This window comes from Crocuta crocuta, unplaced genomic scaffold (genome assembly GCF_008692635.1).
Source record: "Crocuta crocuta isolate KB4526 unplaced genomic scaffold, BGI_CrCroc_1.0 scaffold50, whole genome shotgun sequence".
Classification (NCBI taxonomy): domain Eukaryota; kingdom Metazoa; phylum Chordata; class Mammalia; order Carnivora; family Hyaenidae; genus Crocuta; species Crocuta crocuta.
Genome location: NW_027527428.1, coordinates 4,834,113 through 4,857,606, shown reverse-complemented (window position 1 = coordinate 4,857,606; position 23,494 = coordinate 4,834,113). Strand labels below are relative to the sequence as shown.

The following is a 23,494-nucleotide window of genomic DNA, read 5'->3' as shown; positions in this document are numbered from 1 at the left end:
GGAGCCTGCTTCAGATTCTGTGTCTCCCTCTCTCTGCTCCTCCCCTGCTCATGCTGTCTCTCTCACTCTCAAAAATAAATAAAAATGAAAAAACTTACTTTTGAATATGAACTTTTTAGATATCTTAATTTTGCTGCACATATAAGGCTTAAAGTTACTAATTAAAAAACTAGTTAAGGGGCACCTGGGTGGCTTAGTCGGTTGAGCGTCCGACTTTCGCTTAGGTCATGATCTCACGGTTTGTAGGTTCGAGCCGCGCGTCGGGCTCTGTGCTGACTGCCAGCTCAGAGCCTGGAGCCTGTTTCAGTCTGTGACTCCTTCTCCCTCTGACCCTCCCCTGCTCACGCTGTCTCTCTCTCTCTCTCTCCTAGAAATAAATAAAACATTTAAAAAATAAAAATAAAAAATCAGTTAAAAAATAAGATTCAACATGGGAAAGAGAAAACAGCACAAGATCAGAAACAGTGTGCCTAATAATGGAGCCTTGTCTTTACGGATATGGAAAGATGATGGTGGCTTTTTTGTTTTTTTTAAAGTAACCTTGGGGCGCCTGGGTGGCTCAGTTGGTTAAGTGTCTGACTTTGGCTCAGGATATGATCTCACAGTTCGTGGGTTTGAGCTCCGCGTCGGGCTCTGTGCTGACAACTAGCTCAGAGCCTGGAGCTTATTTCGGATTCTGTGTCTCGCTCTCTCTCTGACCCTCCCCTGCTCATGTGGTCTCTCTCAGAAATAAATAAAACATTAAAAAAAAAAAAGTAATCTCTACACCCATTGTGGGGCTTGAACTCATGACCCGTGCACATTAAGAGTTGCACACTCTTCCGACGGAGCCATCCAGGTGCCTGGACCATGCATGGCCTTTTAAAATATATTTCTTATTTACTTTTTTCTTCTCTTTCAAAAAAGCCTAAAATTAATTAAGGCCCTATGTTCACAGTCTGTAATTTAACCACAACACGGAGGCCAACGTCTCCATTTTATCTATTTTCTTAATAAAGGCCGATTGAAGCAAAAATCAGAAACTCGCTATGAAAAACACAATAAGGGGCGCCTGGGGGACTCAGTGGTTGAAGCGTCTGACTTCAGCTCAGGTCATGATCTTGTGGTTCCTGAGTTTGAGCCCCACGTCGGGCTCTGTGCTGACAGCTCGGAGCCTGGAGCTGCTTCGGGTTCTGTCTCCCTCTCTCTCTGTCCCTCCCCCACTCTGTTGCTCTCAAAAATAAACATTAAAGAAATAACAATTTAAAAAATAATAAATTAAAAAGAAACCTAAGAAAATCCGTGGGGCACACGTTTGCTAGCTGCACCCCTCCTCCCTTCTCTCATGCCTCACTTTGTCCTCACTGTCGGTGCCCACAGACTCAAGTCCGACGCTTCTCTGCTGCTCCCATATGAAGTTTGTTCCCTGAACAGATTCATTTTCTAATCGGTTCTAATTTATTTCATTTTTCTCAAAAGGCAGAGGTAGCCATGCAGCGGCAGGAACTGAGTCACAGGGCAGCGTGCTCCCCTACAGACCCCCCGCCACACCGGCCGCATGCGGTCTCCGCATCAGGACCTGGGTGAGCTGCCCATCGGTGGTCCCGCCACACTGCCTAGCACCTCACTTTTAAACCTGGGGCCTCAGAAATCCACAGCCCCACAGCACACATTTGTTCCTTCAGTATTCACAGACCCAAAACAACTATTTCACCGTGTTCTTTTTCAAGAATGTCTGATGAACGATTATCTTAAACTGCATACTGCAATCATGTAACTGATTTAATAAATCATTTAAAGTATCAGCCCCCAACCTTATCTGCCCCCACAAAACAGATGAGGTTTGCACGCCAGCCCACCTCCAGGAGCGAGGTACCTGGAATGCCTGCCTGGGCGCTCCGGGGCGAAGCAGACAGGCCTCTGGGTCTGCCGGTTCCCTGCACTTGGCCCTGACCTGACATGACCATCCATTCACATGGCAAAGTGCACGGGGACACGAGGGGGCCTGGGTGTTACTTTATATTAGCGATCAATTATTTGCAGCAGAGGCGTCTGGATGGCTCAGTTGGTTGAGCTTGGATCCAACTCTTGGTTTGGGCTCAGGTCATGGTCTTGCGGTTTGTGGGTTCGAGCCCTGCATCGGGCACCACACTGCTGGTGTGGAACTTGCTTGGGATTCTCTCTCTCCCCCTCCCCCACTTGGGTGCGTGCGTTCTCTCTCAAAATAAATGAATAAACTTAAAAAAATTATTCACAGCGCATCTCGCAACTGGCTGGCACTCCCCACAGCACGTCCAGCAGAACTCTCGCAATGACAAAGGCACAGCGGCAACTGGCCACGTGCAGCCGTCGGGCAGGCACGATGCTGTTCGTGTGCCTGGAGCCCCAAATTCTGCATTTTACACAATCTTCATCGTGGAAGCCGGGTGTGGCTGATGGCCACCGCGCTGGACAGCACAGCCCGAGGACAGCACCATGGGACTGCTGAGTGCCACGGGCTCACAGAGACTTCCTGCTGGGGAAGTAGTGTGACCCAATTACGGAAAGTCTGCAAGCTTACACTTGGCATTCTTCCCTAAAATACAGAAATTTAAAAATTATCTGGAAGGAAACACATCAGTTAATGGTGGTCACCCTCAGTATAGAGGTAGGGCTTTTGATTCTTCCTTATAGAAATTTGTATTACTTATTTTGTAATTAAAGTAATAAAAGTAAATGCATCATGTTAAAGTATTCCGTATTCTGACTTGAGAACAAAAATAGCTGCCCGAGGAAAGCGAAGCATTTTCTTCCCGCCCCCAGTTTGGTCCCCTGCACGTTAACCTCGTCAGGTTCGGCCCCACTGCTGTGCGTGCAGATGACGGTGACCGAGTGTCTACCGGAGGGCTTCCCGCTCCAACGAGCCCCCTCCCCATGGGCTACCTGACTCCCCTCACTGGATGGCAGGGCCCACGAGCCCCCATCACCGCTCTGGAGCTGTACCCACACAACCCAGTCTTCCTGCTTGCTGCAACCACCTGACATCGTTTGTCCGTGTCAGTGCTCCACAGCGTGTCCGTGTCAGTGCTCCACAGCGTGTCCGGGTCAGTGCTCCACAGCGTGTCCGTGTCGGGGCTCCACAGCGTGTCCGTGTCGGGGCTCCACAGCGTGTCCGTGTCAGTGCTCCACAGCGTGTCCGGGTCAGTGCTCCACAGCGTGTCCGTGTCGGGGCTCCACAGCGTGTCCGTGTCGGGGCTCCACAGCGTGTCCGTGTCAGGGCTCCACAGTTTGACTTCAGCCTCCCTGGGCCACACATTACTCTCCCTCCTGCCTGCCGCAGCGCAGCTTTCTCACAACTGTCCCCTAAGTATACAGGCTGGTCTCTCACCTAGAATGGGGTTGGCCAACCGTGGCCTGCGGGACACGTGGCTTGTTTCTCATACAGTCCTGAGGCTAAGAAAGGTTTTCACGTTTTTAAACAGTTGTGAAAACAAGAACCACAAAGAATACTCTCTAACGGAAACCAGTGGCCCGTGAAGGCTAAAATGCCGGGGCCCTCCGCAGGCGTGCAGCCCCTGACCCGGAAGGCTGTCCCTAGCCCACTGCCCAGTCCCAAGGTCCCCGCGGAGTAAACAGTGCTTCCACCACTTGCTGTACCGACTACCAGTTTCTTTCCTCTTCCTCACAAAACATAATTGGTCCTCAGCATTTAAAACCTACTGTATTAGAACTATTTCCTAATCATCTCTAAAAAGGAATATAATTTTCAATCAAAAAAGGACCTCAGACACAGGGTCAGGGGTCAGCCTTGCACTTTGCAGCAGGGAGAGGGTGGGCGAGACCGGCCTAAACTCATAATGCCCAGAGTGGCAGGGACAGAACCAGGGCATCGGCTGGCAGCCCCGTGCCCTGCTGCGGCACCGACACCCGAACACGGAGCTCTGGAACGCCGCCGCCGCACTCGGCGGGTACAAACACAGGACGCCCAGCGACATCCCAACTTCACAAGAACAAGTAAGGTTCTCGTATACATCCCTACAATACACGAGCTATACTAAGAAATTTTTCCCTGTGGACCTGAAATTCAGACTTAACCAGGAGCCCTGATTTTCTCTACAGCCCCGGCTGCTTGGTACAGCCCTTAGTGGACCCGCGGCTTCACCCCTCTACTCTCCGGACACCCTAGGATGCCCGTCTACAAGTTAAAGTTCACTTGCAGAAATCCCGAGGTCCTTTTCCCCAACACCCATAGTGCTCCCTCCCCCAGATGCTGCTGCACGCTCCCAAGCCCTCTGCCCCCACGATGCTCACACACCATGTACAGGACCTCCCACAGAGACTGTCGCTGAAGGCGGGAGCGCCATCCAGCCACCACCTTCCCGCCACCAGAGGTACCCACCCTAAACAAAGGAGGGAACCCGTTTCTCTCCGATCTGACTGCATGGCCCCAAGACCGCATTCCAGGACAGATGTTTTTCTGTCCTTTGTACTGTCACCCATGCACCGGAGGGGCTGTAAAGGGCTAAGCGAGGAACGTGGAGCCCCTCCAGCACGAGGGGCGGGGAGCTCGGTGCTACGGGTGCCCAACACTTTGCCCTTGATCCTTATTCCCAATAATACATACAATTTTGTTCTTGGCTCTTTCCTTGTCCAGTTTCAAAAATTCACTGAGGGTTAATTCTTCGAATTGCTTCTTGACAGAAAGAAAAGCACAACCAGATGAATGTTTTTTATGTTCTTCTCTAGAAAAATCAATACAGGAGCGTGTCAACAGGGAGAAAAGCAACCGTTTGTCATCAGCACCCACTGCCCCGGCTCACAGACACGCCTCAATGGGCGTCCAGAGCAAAGTGTGAAGTACACAGAGCCCGTGCGAGGTCCCGGTGCGCACTCCCACCCAGCCCGCCTCTGCCCCCCACCCCTCTGCAGCGTCTCTCCCCATGCTTGGGGCGAATGGGTTTTATACACAGTCCTTTAGCAATGAACAGGAAAGAAAACTCACATGTGTGAGTCCAGGGGCAGCACACGCTGAATCCCTCTAAAACCCTCACGAAGGGAACTGTGTGAAGCAATGGGGTGTCACAGGAATTGTTACAGATCTGGTGGTTCCGAGTAAGGGCACCCTGGGCCAGGCTTCTCCAGGAAGCTCCTCAGCTCCAGCCTCTGCACTGGGACTTGTCCCCACAGTGCGAGCAGCAGTGTGACCGGACCAGAACCCAACACACGGCCACACAAAGGCCCGAAGGACAGCCCATAGCAACTAGCATCTGAAAACATTCTAGCACTTAGAGAAATTCACTCCCAGGGCGCCTGGGTAGCTCAGCCCCGCAAGTGTCTGACTCTTGATTTCGGCTCAGGTCATGATCTCTGTCCCGGGCTCCAGCCCCAGGTTGGGCTCTGCCTCAGAGTCTGCTTGGGACGCTCTCTGCCCCTCCCCCACTGGCTCGCGCACTCTGTCTCAAGATAAATAAATGAATAAACTTTAAAAATAAATTCACTGGCTGGGGCGCCTGGGTGGCTTAGTCGGTTAAGCGTCCGACTTTCGCTTAGGTCACGATCTCGCGGTTCGTGGGTTCGAGCCCCGCGTCGGGCTCTGTGCTGACTGCCAGCTCAGAGCCTGGAGCCTGTTTCAGTCTGTCACTCCCTCTCTCTCTGACCCTCCCCTGCTCACGCTGTCTCTCTCTCTCGTCTAGAAATAAATAAAAAAATATTTAAAAAAAAAAAAATAAATAAATTCACTGGCAAGAATACAACCAGCACTTGGCCAGTGACCTCTGGTATGATCACCATGGCATCCCGATTATCTGGGGGTCATGAGAGGAAACACATTAGTGAAAACAGCAACTCTCTTCTGGCCAAGAAGAGAACTTGGATGATCCTCTAGAGGAAAGTCTTAAAGTTACAGAAGCAACCGGTTCTGACAGGGAAAAAGAGGTGAGGAAAGAATGTGGCATCGCACACAGGACAGCCATCACAGCCTATCTGAACACACACACAGAATTCTAAAGAATAACTAGACGCCTTAAAGAACAACACCCCAAACAACGCACGTGTGCCATTTAAAAGGGTGGTTTCTGGGTGCCTGGGGGGCTCAGTAGGTTGTGTCCAACTTCAGCTCAGGTCATGAGGTTGGGCCCTGCGTCGGGCTGTCGGCTGTCAGCAGAGCCCCTCTTTGGATCCTCGGTCCCTCTCTCTATGACCCTCCCCGGCTTGCACATGCTTTCTCTCGTTCTCTCTCAAAAAATAAATAAAAATTAAAACATTTGAAGGGGTGGTTTCTGTGGTACATGAATTACAGTCCAATAAAGTTTTATTTAAAAAAATTTTTTTAATGTTTATTTACAATAGAGACAGAGCACAAGCAGGGGAGGGGCGGAGAGAGAGGGAGACACAGAATCCGAAGCAGCTCCAGGCTCCGAGCTGTCATTGCAAAGCCGGATTTGGGGCTCAAACCCAAGAACAGTGAGATCGTGACCGGAGCCGAAGTGGGTCACTTAACCGACTGAGTCACCGGGCGCCCCTCGATAAAGCTTAAAGAACTCTGAAACAAGGCCAGCACCTGGACGCCCCCAGGTCACAACTGGACCAGCTCCTGTACTCTGTCATGAAAGGCATCAAGTACAGAACCATAAGAATGAGCTTTTCTTCGCATCTGAGGGACATTTGGCCACATGGGGTTTGATCAGGTTGAAAGCACCAGGAGGACCCCGACACAGAGAGGCTCGTCCATTCGTGATAACCGGTTTCGGCACAAAATGAAACTGGAAAGCAGGCCCGGTCATGAGCTGCACACCCTGGAAGCCACTGGAGGCCGCCCGCAGACTCACATGGGGTCGTCGTCTGGCTCCCAGCCTTCCAGCTCCTTGAAGCAGAAGAAACACTGAGCCAAGTCGGGCTCGTTCTCCGTGGGGCAGTGGATGAAGCCGGCCTCGGCCATCTGCGAGGGAGAGCTGAGGCTCAGGCGCTGGCGGGCCTCCAGGCTCTGGGGAGCCCACCAACGGAGGGGGCGCCCCGGGGCCCGGGACTGGAAGGCCACAGGAGAAGGGGTCGCCTGGGGTTCGGGAGCCCACGGACGAAGGGGGCGCCCCGGGTGGGGGGGGGCCAGGAACTCACAGTGGTCCCCAGGGGTCCGGAGAGCCCACAGAGGGAGGGGTCGCCCAGGGGCCCGGGAACTCACAGAATGGTCGCCCGGGACCTGAAGCCCACAGGGGGAGGGGTGGCCTGGGATTCGGGAGCCCACGGACGGAGGGGTCGCCCCAGGGGGGGCCGGGAACTCAGAGTTCCGGAAGGCCACAGAGGGAGGAGTCGCCCCATGGGAGGCTCGGGAACTCACACTGGTCCCCAGGGGGCCGGAGAGCCCACAGAGGGAGGGGTGGCCCAGGTGCCCGGGAACTCACAGAATGGTCGCCCGGGACCTGAAGCCCAAAGGGGGAGGGGTCGCCTGGGATTCGGGAGCCCATGGACAGAGGGGTCGCCCTAGGGGGGGCCCGGGAACTCACAGTGGTCGCCCGGGACCGGAAGGCCACAGGCAGAGGGGGCGCCCGGGATTCGGGAGCTCACGGACGGAGGGGTCACTCTATTGGGTGCCCGGGAACTCACAGTGGTCGTCCGGGACCACACGGCCACAGAGGAGGGGTCGCCCAGGGGGCCGTGGAGCCCAGAGGGAGCGGGCGCCTGGGACCGGAAGACCACAGAGGGAGGAGACGCCCGGGGGGCCGCGTCGGGGCCCTGGGGAGGGGCGGGCCTGAGGCCCGGAGAGGGGCCGTGCGGTCTCACCCGTTCCGGGGTGCAGGCGCAGCCCTCCAAGAACGGCCAGTTCTTGAACGTAGAGATGCGGTGGTCCTTGAGGTAGAGCTGCCAGGCCGGGGGCAACGACGAAGCGCCCATCCCGCCACCGCAACCGCCGAGCGCTGACTCGATTCAAATCCGGCGGTCGGTGGCCGCCGCGGGGCATGTCGGGAACGCACGGTCCCTAAGCGCGCCGCCCGCGGCCTTCTGGGAATGCCAGGCTGGGCGGCGCGGTGCGTGCTGGGAGTCGTAGTCCTTCCGCCGCCCACTGAGCCGTCCCCGCCGCCGCTGGCCCCTTCCCACGTTTAGCGCTTCCCCGCGTGCTTGCAAAGACTGGTGGGAAGAGGGGCTGAGGATGCGGTGAAGTCCCTGTAGTGGGTTCAAGGACTGGCCTTTGTCGAGCGCATATAAATTAAGCCCGTGCCCACTACACACTCACTCCCCTTTTTCCGTGAGTTTTTGTAACAAATACATAATTCATAGATCAACTTTTGGCTAGATCAATCTTCTTATAGCTTATTTATTTTTATTTCTGAGAGAGAGAGAGAGAGAGAGAGAGAGAGGCAGCGTGAGCAGGGGAGGGTCAGAGAGAGGGAGACACAGAATCAGAAGCAGGTTCCAGGTTCTGAGCTGTCAGCACAGAGCCCGACGCGGGGCTCGAACCCACGAACCGTGAGATCATGACCTAAGCGAAAGTCGGACGCTTAACCGACTAAGCCACCCAGGCGCCCCAATTTTGTTCATTTCTATCAGTAACAGTCTTCATGAATTGGAAAAGGAGCTGGTATCTTGCAGGAGCCCCTGGCTGGCTCAGTGGATGGAGCGTGCGATTCTTGATCTTGGGGTTTTAAGTTCAGACCCCACATGGGGTGTAGAGATTACTTAAGTAAAGTTTAAAAAGGAAAAAAAAAATAACTTGGCAGCTTGCATTTGTTTTCCAGCCTAATTCACAAGAAAATTGCAAGCAATTCTGTGAAAAAGAGTGGGGAGAGAAAATAAGAGGGAGGGAAACATTAAGAGAGACAGACCCGCCCAGAAGTGGGAGGGTGGGTGAGTCTATGTTGGTCTATTGGTTGCTGAGTTAGTTCTCTGAGTCAAAGGTGTCCCTGGTGCACAGGACAGGGTGACTGCCCCAGGTGTTCTTTTCTGACAGTACTGGGGAACAGCCCATGTGATCGTTAACCCCCTGAGAATGCAGAGCAGCACGTGCTTGTTTTAAATTGTATTTCTGGGATTACGTGGGAGGCTGATCATCTCAAACCGGTCACTTTCATCTTTCCTGTGAATTCCCTCTTTGTGTCCACTTTGCTGTTGCGTTAATGACATTTTTCCTACTGCCTGATGAGTTTTTATTCAAAAGGCACTTAGCCTCATTTGTCATGCCCTCCATGCCCTGGAGTTTGTTGTCTTTTTACTTTGTCGTATATTTTTTCTTGCAGAAGTTTTAAATGTTTATGCCATCATGTTGATCACTCTTTTTCTTTCAGACTTTTGGGGGGTTTTCCCCACTAAGTTTATTTATGTATTTATCTTGTAATCTCAACACCCACCACGGGCCTGAATTCAGCACCCACCCCCCCCTCCCCAGTCAAGAACCACGCGCTCTTCTGATGGAGCCAGCCAGGTGCCCCTGACTTTTGTTTTCTATTTCTGGCTGGCTTCTTTTGTTTTGTTTTTTGCCATGCTTAGAAAGGCTCGTTCTGCTCTGAGATGATTTATAAAAGATATTCATTGAAGATTTCTTTTGGTTTTCGTGTTTATTGTTACAGTCTTGGTCTTTAAAAAAAAAAGTCTTGATCCCTTCAGAAGTATATCAATCGAAGGTGCATGAAAAGGGTTCAGATTTGTTTCCCAAGATCTGGCCAGGTGCCCCCACGCTGTTTGTTCAGTCAGCAGCTTTGAACAAAGGCAGGTTTGAAACGCCACCCCTGTCACATACTCAAGTCCACTCACCATGTGCTGGGGCCCGAGTCTCCTTTCTGCCTCTGGTCTGTCTGCCCGCTCCTGCCCCTGCTGCAGCCGGATTCTTTTACGGGCAAATAAGCGGAGACCCAGAGTCGCTGGTGGAAGTCTGGAAAGGACAGGGAGTGAATCGGTCTCCAGGAACAGAGTTCTGAGAAGCTCCTGACTGCTAGGCAGCCAAAGAGGGCCGAGATAGGCCCCCCACCTGCTCCCCAAAGTCAGAAAGGAGAATTCTAGAGGGCTTCACTGCCACCAAAAGCTTCAAGTGAGCTTGAAGGACAAGAGAAAGAACTGGAGGGACAGAGAAAGAACAGGAATCCCTGAAGGCATCACTGACCGCCCAGACCTGGGTGTCCAGGAGGGGCTGGGGGCAGTGACAAACACAGGAAAGAATAAGGAAAGGCAGGGAGGGGGGGTGGGGCTGGCTCCCCCCTCAAAGCGGTGTCCCAGCAACGGCAAATCCTGCAGCCTACGGGAAAATCGTGTGTCCTCTGTGTCAGGAACATGGTGTTCTGAAGTCACTTCCCGAGCACAGGGGTGGCGAGGTGGCGCCTCTCACATCCGCAGGCCAGAAATAAGAGGCCTCCTCAGTGCTCCAGCTCTGTGCGGGCTGCTGGCTTCTATTCTTTTAACGTCACAACTTCTTGGAAACTTTTTCTTTTTTAAAAAAATGAAGTAGGCTCCAAGCCCAACATGGGGCTTGAACTCATGATCCTGAGATCAAGAGTCATATATTCTCCCCTGCTTTGCCCACTGAGCCAGGCGGGGACCCTGGGAAACCTTTTATTGTATCATTTTATTTATTTTTAAAAATATTTATTTATTTATTTTGGGAGAAAGAAGGAAGAGGGGAAGGGCAGACAGAGAGGGAGAGAGACAGGAAACCAAGCAGGCTCCACTGTATCAGGACAGAGTCCATCTCGGGGCTCGAAATCACAAACCATGAGATCATGACCCAAGCTGAAATTGAGTCAGATGCTCAACCAACTCAGCCACCCAGGTGCCTTGCCATTAAAAATTTTTTTTAAATGTTTATTTATTGGGGGGGGGAGGGGCAGAGAGAGAGGGAGATGCAGAAACNCAGAGCCCGACGCAGGGCTCGAACCCATGAACCGCGAGATCATGACTTAAGCGAAAGTCGGTCGCTTAACTGACTAAGCCACCCAGGCGCCCCATGGTCCACAGTCTATTTAATATAACTTTTATATTAAATAGTTTATAGTAATACAACTATTTGTATTAGATGAAAGGAAGAAATTAAAATTTCCCACAATTTTGCTTTGCTAACTGCTGTTACCCTGTGTATATCCCTCTAGTCTTTTTTTCTAGGTCTATAGATATCTGTGTATAGTATGTCATATGCCCGTATATAGGTCTATGCATCCTTTTTTAAAAAATTTTTAATGCTTATTTATTATTGATACAGAGAATTATTGAAACAGAGCATGAGTGTGGAAGGGGCAGCGAGAGAGGGAGACACAGAATCTGAAGCAGGCTCCAGGCTCTGAGCTGTCAGCACAGAGCCCGACGCGGGGCTCGAACCCACAAACCGTGAAATCATGACCTGAGCCACAGTGGGACGCTCAAACGACTGAGCCACCTAGCGCCCCTATGCATCCTTTTTTCAGTGAAAATAGGATTATGAGGCGCAAGCACAGTTTTGTTCTGTCTTTTGCGGGCTTTAAGGCATTTTGCTTTAACAGGGCATAACCTTGGGACCAATTCTCGACCTAGGTGTGGAGACAGCCTGGGGTTCGTGCCAGTAGCTGTGAGGTGTCTCACAAGGAATTTGTTGCAAATGTTAAATGAAGTTCCACAGTTTGGGAGTCATTTCCTTTGAAGATCTGGAATAAATCCAAGTTACTTCTATAATATCATTCTCATTTGCCTGCATCCTGAAAGCTTTCTGGCTATTTTAGTGTTTCAAATGACATACCACATTTAAATATTTATGACATTATGACATTATTATTTTTTTAAGTGATGATTTGGAGGGGCGCCTGGGTGGCTCAGTTGGTTAAGCATCCAACTCTTGGTCTCTGCTCATGTCATGATCTCAAGGTTTGTGGGGCTGAGCCCCGCGGCGGGCTCTGCGCTAACAGCACCGACACCACTGGTAATCGGTTTCTTCGTATGCATAGAGATGCCTCCAAGCGTCTGAGTGGTCGATGCGTTACTGAACCAGGGATATACCAGATCGGTTGTTTCTTGTGTTTTTGCTCTCACGTCTGAATCCAGTTGAGGTATCCAGACGAGCAAAAGGCCATGGAGAGTCCAAGTGGTGTTCCGAGCAAATGGAGGCGCTCCCGGGCGTGGGGAGAGCTGAGGCTGGCAGGAAGGGGAAGCCCGTGCGGTCAGCGGGGCGCACCCTGGGGGGTCCAGTGCTATCAGGGTTCCTGGAGGATTGTTCTCAAAATCATCTGCAGTGGTAACAAAAGACACAAAAGCCTCAGAATGGGAGAGGCTCTTGCGAACCTGTCTCACGAGGGATCTGATGAGAGAAACAAGCTGCATTTCTGATCCTAGAAATGTCACTTAAAATGACAGCTCCGTCCCATGACTCCTTTGAAGTGTTCTGAATGAGCTCTCAACCATCCGTAGACTTACCTCCAGCTTGACATGCAGCTTTGTATGACCCATGAACTAAGAATGGCTTTACTCAGGGCGCCTGGGGGGCTCAGTCGGTTAAGCGTCCTACGTTAGCTCAGGTCATGATCTCACAGTTCTTGGGTTCGAGCCCCGCGTCGGGCTCTGTGCTGACAGCTCAGAGCCTGGAGTCTGCTTTGGATTGTCTTTCTCTCTCTGCCCGTCCCCTGCTTGTACTCTGTCTCTCTCTCTCAAAAATAAACATTAAAAAAAAAAAAAAAAAAGAATGGCTTTACTCTTTTATTTTTTTAATTTTTAAAATTTTTTAAAATTTACTTCTGAAAGAGAGACAGAGCGTGAGCAGGGGAGGGGCAGAGAGAGAGGGAGACACAGAATCCAAAGACAGGCTCCAGGCTCTGAGCTGTCAGCACAGAGCCCGACACGGGGTTAGAACCCATGAACCGTGAGATCATGACCTAAGCCGCAGGTGGACGCTTAACTGACTGAGCCACCCAGGCGCCCCATGGCTTTACTCTTTCAAATGGTTAAAAAAAGACTGAAACCTGGGTGGCTCAGTCGGTTGAGCTTCGGCTCAGGTCACCATCTCGCGGTTCGCGGGTTCAGGGCCCGCGTTGGGCTCTGTGCTGACAGCTCAGAGCCTGGAGTCTGCTTGGGATTCTGTGTCTCCTTCTCTCTTTGCCCCTCCCCCATTCGTCTCCGTCTCTCTCTGTCTCTCAATAGTAAATAAATGTAAACAAAAAAAAGAAAAACGATCGAAACAGTATTATTTCACGACGTGTGTAAAAATTATGTAAGATTCAAGTGTGAGCATTCATAAATAAAGTTTTATTGGCACACAGCCACGTTCCTCATTTAGGAATTGGCTGTGGCAGCTTGTGTGCTACAGTGGTAGTGTTATGTCAGAGACCATATGGCCCCCCAAACCTAAGATATTTATTTCTCAGATTTTTCAAGACACGTCACCTAGGAGTATTTGTTTTTCCCTAGTAAAAAAAAAAAAAAATAAGTAATACAGGGGCCTGGGTGGCTCGGTCAGTCAAGTGTCTAACTCTTGATTTCAACTTAGGTCGTGATCTCGCGGTTCGCGAGGTCGAGCCCCACATCGGGCTCCGAGCCGACAGTGTGGAGCCTACTTGGGACTCTGTCTCCCTCTCTCTCTGCCCCTCCCTGCTGGTGCCATCTCAAAAATAAGTAAATGTTAAAAAAAATGTTTTTATGTAATACCTGCTCATGTTAGCAAATGTGGAAGTGAATTTTTAAAACACATTTGTGACGCCACTGATAACTGGGTTTTTGTACGCACACATATGCCTACAGGGGTCTAGCTGTGTGTTATTGAACTGGGAATATATCAGATCGCTGGTTTCTCTTGTTTTTGCTCTCACGTTCCATCACAAACGGTATTCTATCTCCTGATTATGTCATAATGTAACCTCATTGGGACATTTAGGTTGTTTCCAAGTTTTGAATATTAATAAAGCTGCAAAGGCTGTCTTTGTGTATTTCTTTGATTATCCGGAAGAGAAATCCCAAGCAGAATTACGGGGCGAGTGGGTTTGGATCCACACAGCCAGGCGGTGCTCCCACCGGCAGAACTGGAGAGGACCACCTTCGCCATCTCTCCAGCAGTGCTGGGCATAATTATCGTTAGAGCATTTTCTCTCTCTCTTTTTTTTTTTTTTTCCTAAGTTTTTAGACATTATTTTGACAGAGACAGAGACAGTGTGTTGGGGTGGGGGGCAGAGAGAGAGAGAGAGAGAGAGAGAGAGAGAGAGAGACCCAAGCAGGCTCTGTGCTGCCTGTACAGAGCCTGACACGGGGCTCAAACCACAAAACCATGAGACCGTGACCGAGCAGACATCAGGAGTCAGACCTTAACCGACTGAGCCACCCAGGCACCCCTATTCTTTGACTTTTAAAAGAATTCCCCACATTAAAATTGTAATGTTTGATTTTTAAAAGGATTCTCCAAGTTTAAATAGTAACAAACATCGATGAACCAAATCCGCCCATCTTGTCGGATTCGAGGTTGGCTTTGCCTTATGCTGACACACAGGCTAACACTTTCCTTTGACCGGATCAGCACGTCTCCCTGTCTACACAGAGCCCCGTGCAGCTCCCACCTGCGGGCCCGGCACAGACTCTGCCCATCAGCTGGGGCTCTTTCAAAGCGAGGTGAAGTACAGGAAGCCAGCGGGGGACTCAAGTCCTACCATTGGGTCCCCAGCCTCCTGGAGGCCAAAGACCCAGTGAAGTGGCCTCTCTGTGCCCCCCACACACCCTCTTGTCCGTATGTTAGGGGGAGCAAAGGCCAGACCCGTGCTCTTCACAGGGAAGGGAGGGGCCCCACCTGCGTGAGCACATAGTCCTTCTGGGTTAGCTTCCAGATGATTTCAAAATGATCCACATCCTGGAGTTCTTCGAACGAGGCATTCCACCCTCCTCTGCACAGTGTCTGGGTAGAGAAGAGGGCAAAGCAGAGGCATGAAGGAGCAGGGCAGGGACGTGCCACGCAAGCCTGGCCCATAGCAGGTACTCGCTCGGTCTTTGCTGAATAAATGGCTGAGGGTCTTGGGGTCCCATTGGGTGAAATAGAGAGGAAGGTCATGAGAGCGCATGACCCTCAACCTCTGGCCAGAAGCGGGGTGCTGGGGGTACCTGATAAAATTCCCTGGATTGTCGGAAGAATTCGGGGGAGTCATACTGGCCCACGATCACCAGCACCCGGCAGGCGGGGTCCACGGGCTGCACCAAGGCCGCCTCCAGGAGCAGCTGCGGGCTGTTCCTCCGGGCATCCTCCCTGGGGCGGGGGCAGGCGTGGGTCAGGACCGAGAGAAGCCTGTGCATCACCCCTGGCCTGCCTGGTGGGCTCAAGCTCAGCTGGGGACGGAGGGGACGAGTGACTCACAGCGTCATGAGGAGAGGGATGTTCTGAGAGGTGAACACGATGGGCTCCAGGTCATAGATCCCACTTACCAGGAAGAAGCCTGTGAGGGTGAAGAACGGTTCGAGGGCCAGGCCCCAGGTGGGGCCAAAGCTCCACCCATACCAGGCTTCATGCAGGCACCGGGTGGGCTAATGTGGGGCCAGCCCAGCCTCCAGGGTCAAAAGGGCAAGACCAGGGTAGGGGCAGAGAAGAAGCAAAGATGAGCCCAATTCACGGGGCTCCAGGCCCCCAGGCCAAGCGGTTCATGGTTGCTGGGGTTTTGTGCAGCCGGTGCGACCCTCGGGCCCGTGTGGGTGCGGGGAAGGCGGCTGCCGGCCCGCAGTCCCATGGAAACCTTTGAGGTTGGGTGTGGCTCCACGCTCGGTCCAGCTGGCCAGGAGCATCATGGCGGCGAGGTGGGCCCCGGCTGAGTGTCCGCACACGTAAATCCCCCTGGGATGGGTCAGAGCAGAGAGCCGGATTTGCGTTCAGTTTCCCGAACGCATCAGGTCAAGATCAAGGAGTCCCGGCTTGGCTTCTGCTCCGCAGGCCGGAGGGAGCTGCTGGGCTGCGTCCGGCGGGCAGAATCCAGCGTCCTCCCACGTTGTGTGACAACAGGACAATCGGTAGTGACACCCACCTGTTGTGTGGATACTGCTTCTGGATAAACACGACGCTCCGGGTCACTTGGTCTACCATCTGGTCCAGGGTACCTGCACAGAGAGCACGAGCTGGGATCCGTAGGGGGCGCTCTCTCCTCCACAGGCCACCAGCCTTCAAACCTGCAAGACCATCCCCATTACCTTTGGGGGCTATGTCATAACCCACGACCACCACGGCCACTCCCTCTGCTGTCACTGGGTTGACCGTGAAGGCTGATGTATCTTTACTGCAGAAAGAGACAGAGATGCAATTAAGGATCCCGAGGTGAGATCATCCACGACTTAGGATGAGCCTAAATCCCAGGACTGGTGACATTATAAGAGAAGGCAGGCGGGTGGGGGGAGAGTGATCTGAGACCCGGATGCAGAGGAGGCCCCGCGAGGCTGGAGGCAGAGACTGGGGTGAGGCAGCCACCGCCAACGAAAACCCAGAGCCCCCAGCCGCTGGAAGACGCAGGGGTGGGTTCTCCCCTGGCGCCTCTGGAGGGAGCAGGGCCCTGCCCACGCCTTTATCTCAGACTTCCGGCCTCCTGGACTGTGAGAGAACCCACTCTTGTGAGCCTCGGAGTTTGCAGCCGCAGCCTGCACGGTCTCGTACACCCGGGGACGGCGGCCTCCCCTTCTCCCTGCACCTCCAGGCTCCCGACTCACCTTCCGCTCTGCCAGTACCCGCCGTGAAGGAACACACAGAAAGGCGAGGCTGTAAGAGACAAAGGATGTGGGGGCTGAGGCCGGGTGCCCGGCTGAGCTCTGCGGCCGGACCACCCACACATTCGCCCACCTTCAGACACTCGATCAGGAAAGTAGATGTCCAGTTTCTCCCCCTCGCCATCCCCGTAGGGGACATTCAGCAGGCTCCTGGTGGCTCGGGCCCTCTTCGTAGCTGTCTCAAGAAATAGACAAGTCGCTGTCAGCATGGCCTGCAGCAGTGTCTATTCTATTTAAGGGTGAGGGGCGCCTGGGGGGCTCAGTCGGTTAAGCATCCGACTTTGGCTCAGGTCATGATCTCGAGGTTCGTGAGTTCAAGCCCTGCATTGGGGCTGTCAGCATGGAACCTGCTTCAGATCCTCTGTTTCCCACCCCCTCTACCCTCCCCTGCTTGCTCTTTCTCTCTCTCAAAAATAAATAAATATTAAAAAAAAAGTTTCTTGAGGCACCTGGGTGGCTCAGTCGGTTGAGCGTCCGACTTCAGCTCAGATCATGATCTCACGGTTCGTGGGTTCAGACCCTGCGTCAGGCTCTGTGCTGACAGCTCGGAGCCTGGAGCCTGCTTCGGATTCTGTGTCTATGTCTGCCCCTCCCCTGCTCATGCTCAGTCTCTCTCTGTATCTCAAAAATAAATAAATGTAAAAAAAAAAAACCCAGTTTACAGAAATACTATATAGCCTGATCAGTGGGACCATTCCAATACTGAACATTGGTCCTCAGAGACACGAACTTGGGATCTGTGTCCCTGGAGGTGCCCGGGTCCCCAACCTTGGTGGCCATGGAGGTGGGACCAGAAGGAAAACAGTGCTGTTCTGGCTGGATGACTCCAGAAGGGACAAACCCAGTAGGTGAAGAGAGTTTGTACAAAGTAGGTTTAGGCAAGTGTGCGTCAACTCACTGTTACAATAGGCCATCTTCATTTCAGAGAGACCGCTCAAGGTCAAGAGGAATAAAAATGACGGTAGATGCCAAATTTCCCCACGAGAGACCAGGCTGGCCCGTAAAACCAGTTTTGCCATCAAATCATGTCTGCTGGCCCCTCACCCCCCACCTCCCATCCTGACAGTGAAAGGACCAGACAAGGCTTCTTAGGAGGGCGATGTGGCTGGCTGTGTGCTGTGTGTCTCTGCTCCCTCTCTGGTGCTGGGTGACGGTGGGGGGAGACTTCCCATCTCCTAAAGTGATCAGCTGCTCAGATCGCCTGATGTGTGACTCCTACAAGGGTCTAATGACCAGAACAAAACAGGCTTCTCGCACATTCTCGTGTCTGATGCGCTGGGCACAGCTCACTCTGAAAGACATGCTTACCAGAATGGATCTAGTATTAATTAAATAAAAATTTTTAATGTTTATTTTTGAGAGAGAGAGACGGAGTGTGAGCGGGAAGGGGAGGGACGGGACAGAGAGGGAGACACAGAATCCAAAGTAGGCTACAGGCTCTGACCTGTCAGCCCAGAGCCCAACGCGGGGCTTGAACTCACAAACTGCGAGATCATGACCTGACCTGAAGTCAGAGGCTTAACTGACTGAGTCATCGAGGCACCCCGGTCATATAAGTTTCAGCTGATTAGAACCATGAGACGGTAAGTGAATCAAAAACATATTGCATTTGTGGTTATAATCTGAAGACTTGTTAAGAATGTAATCATATCGTGTAAATTGTTTAAATGTTTAGAGAGATTTAATCTCTGAAATTATGAGCTGACTTAGTTATGAGCATTAATTAAAAAATATATGGATGTCATTAATTTTTCTTATAGAGAAACAAGATGTTTGTATGGTTAAACACACACACACACACACACACACACACACACAAGGCTTCCCATGGGCGGTGGGTGGCTCAGTCAGTTAAGCGTCCAACTCTTGATTTCAGCTCAGGTCATGATCCCACGGTCCTGAGATTGAGCCCCATGTCTACACTGACAATGCAGAGTCTGCTCGGAATTCTGTCTCTCTCCTTCTCTCTCTGCCCCTCCCCCACCTCTCCAAATCAATAAATACACATTAAAAAAAAAAAAGGCTTTCCAGTGAAACGTTCCCTCACTGCCTCTCACCCGCCTGCTTCCCAGCCCCCTGCCAAGGTGTCCGCCGTTTACTAACACGGATGTAGACCCTCCCAGCCTTTCGTCCAAATGGCAGCATATTAAACACATGTCTGCCTTGCCCACTTCACTTAATATTTCTTGGAGAGCCCTCCCTTCCGCACATAGCTTCCCTTGTTCTTCTCTTCTTCATAGACCTTTCTTCGCTCTTAGTATTCCATCCTGTGGCTGCGTGCTAACCAGTTACGCCGGTTGCTCAAGCCAAACAAACCACACTCCAATCCATCATCGGGAAATCCTCCTGAGGTCTTCTCCCCGCCTCTACTGTGACTACCCTTGTTGGGTCCCCCTTCCCTTCCCCCCTGCAAGCAGCGGCAGCCCCTCACTGCTCTCCCACTGGCAGGGACAGGTGCACCGTGCCCTTCCCTCTAAGGCTCAAGTCCATCCGTGACCTCTGAGCTGGCTCTCGCTGCTGTAAACAAACACCACAGGGTGCAAAGGCTTAACCTACATTTACTCTTCACAGATCAGCGTCCCGGAAGGCCTCGATCCAGGCGTCAGGGGGGCTAGTGTCTGGGGATGGCCCCATCCTCGGGCGGCAGGTGGCTACCTCCTCACTATGTGCGTGCACGTGCCTTCTCGGTGGGCCTATGGGGCTCTCAGCTTCTCGAGGGAGGCAAGCTGCCAGGTGCCTCTTCTAAGAATCCAGCCAGGTCGGGACCCCCCCCCCCACTTCTGACCTCATTTCACCGAATCAGTCCAGATACAGCCTCACTAAGGGTTAAGTCTTCAACATGTGAATGTGGGGAGGGCACAAAGATTCAGTCCACAGCCTCTGACACGCCACTGCCCAAAGCCCTGGAGCTCTACCAAATCAACTCTGCCCAGCACAGGGTGCTCTAGGGGCCGACCTGGCCGCCCTAACACCCCCCGTCCACCATCCACCTCACCTGCTCCCACTTCCAGGGCGCTGGTCCCTTCTAACAGACTACGGCATTTACTTTTGTCCCACATTCATTGTCCTCCTCCCCTGCCCCATTAGGAATCCCAACAAGGGGCGCCTGGGTGGCCCCGTCGGTTAAGCATCCGACTTCCGGGCTCAGGTCATGATCTTGAGATTCACGAGTTCAAGCCCCGCATCGGGCTCTGTGCTGACAGCGTAGAGCCTGGAGCCTGCTTCAGATTCTGTGTCTCCCTCTCTCTCTGCCCCTCCCCTACTTGTGCTCGCACTCTCTCTCTCTTTTTCTCTCTCAAAAATAAATAACCATTTTTAAAAAATGTTTAAACAAAAGCAAAGAAGACTTGTGTTTATTTCAAGAAATCAGGGCTTGGGAACCTGTAAGCTACTAAAGTCTCAACGATAGCTCCCATTTCTGTCCTGTGTCCCCAAAGTGGCACACCACGATTTTCACACGTGGTGAAGCATCCGGGCCGTGGTGGGGGACACAGACTCCTCAGAGGAAGTGTGAGGAAGCAGCCAGCCTCTCCCCCCGGCAGGGAAAATCGGATGTTGGCAAATCTGCTTTGTTTCCGCAGAGCAGACTGCACAGAGCCCTCAAGATGGGTGGTTCTGTAAACAGACACCATCCATCTGAAGGAACAGGCTCGAGGGGTTTCCCTCGAGCACATTCCAGCATCCTCTCTGTTCCAACAGATGTGGGGGTGGAGTTGTGCCCTGGCCTCCTCAGAGTCCTCTGCTGTGCCCAGCTCTGAGCCGAAGACATCCCTATGCGTTCGATAAATATTTGAGTGTTCAGGGAAGCCTACATGAGCTCAGGGAAAACCTATTTGTCTGTCGTAATTGGCTTGAGGGAGAAAATTGCTGTCCCGGTGGAGAAAGCAAGTTGCTCACAAGGGGCAGGAGCTAAGAAGAGTGTGCCGCCCATGACCTTCAGAGACTCCCTTTAGCAATTGCTCTCCACGCTGTGGACGGCTGTGTGTTCATGTTCCATCTGGTCACTCGCCTGGCCCTGATCCTTCCCAATAGCAGTGGGACGCAGGGGGAGGGATCAGGGCCAGGCGAGTGACCAAGACGTAAGTACACACAGGCTTGGAGCCAGTCTCCACGTACAATGTGACATTCTGTTGGCCATGGACATGTAGCATTCATTATTAATTTTGATTTAAGATATACATATATATATATATATTGCATTTAAATATGATTTATCTTTGCGTTGGTCAGCTTGGGCTGCCATAACAAAATGCCATAGGATGGGTGCCTTAAAGAATAGGCGTCTGTTTCTTGCAGCTCTGGAGGCTGAGAAGTCCCAAGGGCACGGTGCTGGCCAGTTTGGTTCCCTGGCTTGCAGACGCCTTGCCTTGTCCATGATGTCCTCAGATGGCAGAGATAGCGAGAGCTCTGGTCTTTCTTCCTCTTCTTTTAACAAGTTTTTAAAGTTTATTTATTTTGAGAGACAGAGACAGAGAGAAAGAGCATGCATTCACGAGCAGGGGAAGGGCAGAGAGAGAGGGAGAGAATCCCAAGAGGGAGAATCTGATAGCGCAGAGCCCGACGTGGGGCTCGAACCCACGAACCCTGAGATCATGACCTGAGCTGAAATCAAGAGTCAGACACTTCACCAACTGAGCCACCCAGGTGCCCCATCTTTGCAATTTTTTTCTATTTCTTTTTTATGTGTATTTATTTTTGAGAGTAAGAGAGGGAGAGAGAGACAGAGCCTGAGTGGGGGGAGGGGCAGAGAGAGAGGAAGACAGAATCCGAAGCAGGCTCCAGGCTCTGAGCTGTCAGCACAGAGCCTGACGTGGGGCTCAAGCCCACGAACCGTGATATCATGACCTGAGCCGAAGTCGGACGCTTAACCGACTGAGCCACCCAGGCGGCGCCCCTTCTGCCTTTTATAAAGACCTACAACATCCCATGTTCAACCAAGTTGGAGGCCTTCCTTTTTTTCACTCCACTTCCCGGTGCCACTGTGACATGTGGTCTTACTGGCCTGGGCACTGTTGGCCAAGCAGGAGAGGAGGTGGAACATGGTCTATTGGGCCTTCCCTGTCCCTGGCTGTCCTGCAGCGAGGGTTCCTGGATGCCTGGCCCTGAGCCAAAGAGGCTTGTATGGCACCTGGATTTTGGGAACTGTCCCGAGAGCCTCCTCCTGCCCCCAGCATTCTGAACCACTGCCGCGCACCAAAGTCCACCCACAGCATCCAAGGGGAGGGCCCCCAGTACCCTCATCCCCTATCTGTGAGTAGGTCCTCAGGGCCTCCTCGGCTCCCCGTCGTTTAACCCATCTGCTGGGGCTGTACTGATTCTCCAGCTCCTACGGAACACAGACAGAAGTTTCCATAAGGCCTTTGTTCTCCACACAACGTGCCCCCACCCCTCCGAATGCCTGCCTTGAGAAGCCCCCTCCCCCATATCTCAGGCTTTATAGATGCCCTCAGCTTCCTTCGAGCACCCGGCATCCCGCTCCCCACTCTGCCCCCACACCAATTAATTAGGTATTTTAGATACAACATCGCAGGGGCTCTCAGACTCATGGTCTAGAGCTATGGCCATGCTTTTAACTAGTGGACAGCTTTACAGGGGCGATAAGGTCCTATAAAAGGTGTCCTGGTTAATGCCACCATAGGCACCACTCCTTCTGCAGGAGACCAGGGAGCTGGGGAGGTCACCACAGAGAAAGAGGCCACGGTTGACCGCAGGAGGGCACAGAGCAAAGTACAGAGCTCAGCGGGGGGAGGGGGGATCAAAGGTCAGTTCGGAGATATTGATGGGCCAGACTGCTGAAACACAGAGGTGGGGTGGGACGCTGGGGCTGGAAGACGGAGGGTCTCACCCCTCAGGCTAAGATGTTTAGACTTCACGCAGAAGGTAACAAGAACCAGGTTTTGGAGCAAAAGCTCAAAGGCAAGGAGAAAGGGTGAAGCCCAGAATGGGAAATTGGAAGACAGGGTGGCTTCACGGAAGGGTCTTGGGCTCTGGAGTCAGATAGATTGAAGGCCATCCATGCTCCGTCGCATATAGGCAGTTTTACCCTGGGCAACTTACTTACAGTCTCTGGGTCTCAGTTCCCACATCGATATAATGGGCAAAAGAGCAGCCTCACAAGGGTCAAGGACATTAGGCATATAAATGAAGTAAAACCAACTATTCAAAATGTGGGTTACTGCCTCCTCCAGTTGAACAAGTTTCTTGGCCAGCGTTCTTTAGACCTGTACACTGTGTCTGACGGACATTTACAGCCACGCACTGTGACTGCCATCATCATCTTTACTGTTCTTATGTACGATGATCAAAATGCAACGGGTTTCTGAGAGTCCTCTGATATCGTAGGCAAAGTGTTCCGTGTGTGACAGAGAGACGGAGACAGAGATTGGGATTTCCTGGGGGAGGGGGGCAGCAGCCATAACTTATCAGATTCTCAGCTGTATCAGTGACCAGGAAAAAAAGAAACAAAAACCAAAAACAAACNGCTAGGTAGGAAGTGTCAGGTGAATGATAATCACAGCACGCGCGTTGCGGGTGTGGTTTCCAGCCCTCACAACCACCCTGCGGCAAACACCGGTCCCCCGCGTCCGTCGGCCTCGGGCACATCCCCCACCTGCACTGTGGGACCTTGCGCCTGAGGTCGGGATCGGTGGCCCCCTTTATGGATATCAACACAGCTTCGGTCCCCTCTACCCTGAAAAGCTTGCCTGTGGCCAGGAGCAAACGAGACGAGGGCGCTCACCGGCGCGCCCAGGGGTGCTGGGTGTATGGACTCCTAAGCTCCCCCCTTGGAGCCGCATCCAATCCGCGCCAGCCGCCGCCTGCGGCCCGCCTACCTCCTTAGACAGCTTCCTCCAGGGAGCCTCGACCCGGTGAACCTGCCGGG

The 23,494-nt window shown here is 52.5% G+C and overlaps 2 protein-coding genes across 2 annotated transcripts in view; both read right to left on the bottom strand.

The window, feature by feature from the left end:
• The window catches only part of BIRC5 (baculoviral IAP repeat containing 5), a 10,215-nt gene extending 2,292 nt beyond the window's left edge, over positions 1-7,923 (bottom strand). The window contains exons 1-3 of the mRNA XM_077755014.1: positions 7,735-7,923; positions 6,786-6,895; positions 4,583-4,700 (exon numbers count right to left, since the gene is read on the bottom strand). Coding sequence (XP_077611140.1) covers positions 4,583-4,700; positions 6,786-6,895; positions 7,735-7,845 — 339 coding nt within the window. The 5' untranslated portion in view covers positions 7,846-7,923. The remainder of the gene's footprint in view (positions 1-4,582; positions 4,701-6,785; positions 6,896-7,734) is intronic.
• A 1,578-nt stretch (positions 7,924-9,501) lies between these two features.
• Positions 9,502-23,486, bottom strand: AFMID (arylformamidase; the record flags this gene model as incomplete). Its single annotated transcript, XM_077756303.1, has 11 exons — positions 9,502-9,817; positions 14,666-14,770; positions 14,974-15,115; positions 15,224-15,302; positions 15,597-15,694; positions 15,882-15,954; positions 16,045-16,130; positions 16,555-16,603; positions 16,685-16,786; positions 21,847-21,937; positions 23,445-23,486. Coding segments are annotated over 11 exons (909 nt in total), but the record flags the coding sequence as incomplete, so codon positions are not given.
• Between the last annotated feature and the right edge of the window lie 8 nt (positions 23,487-23,494).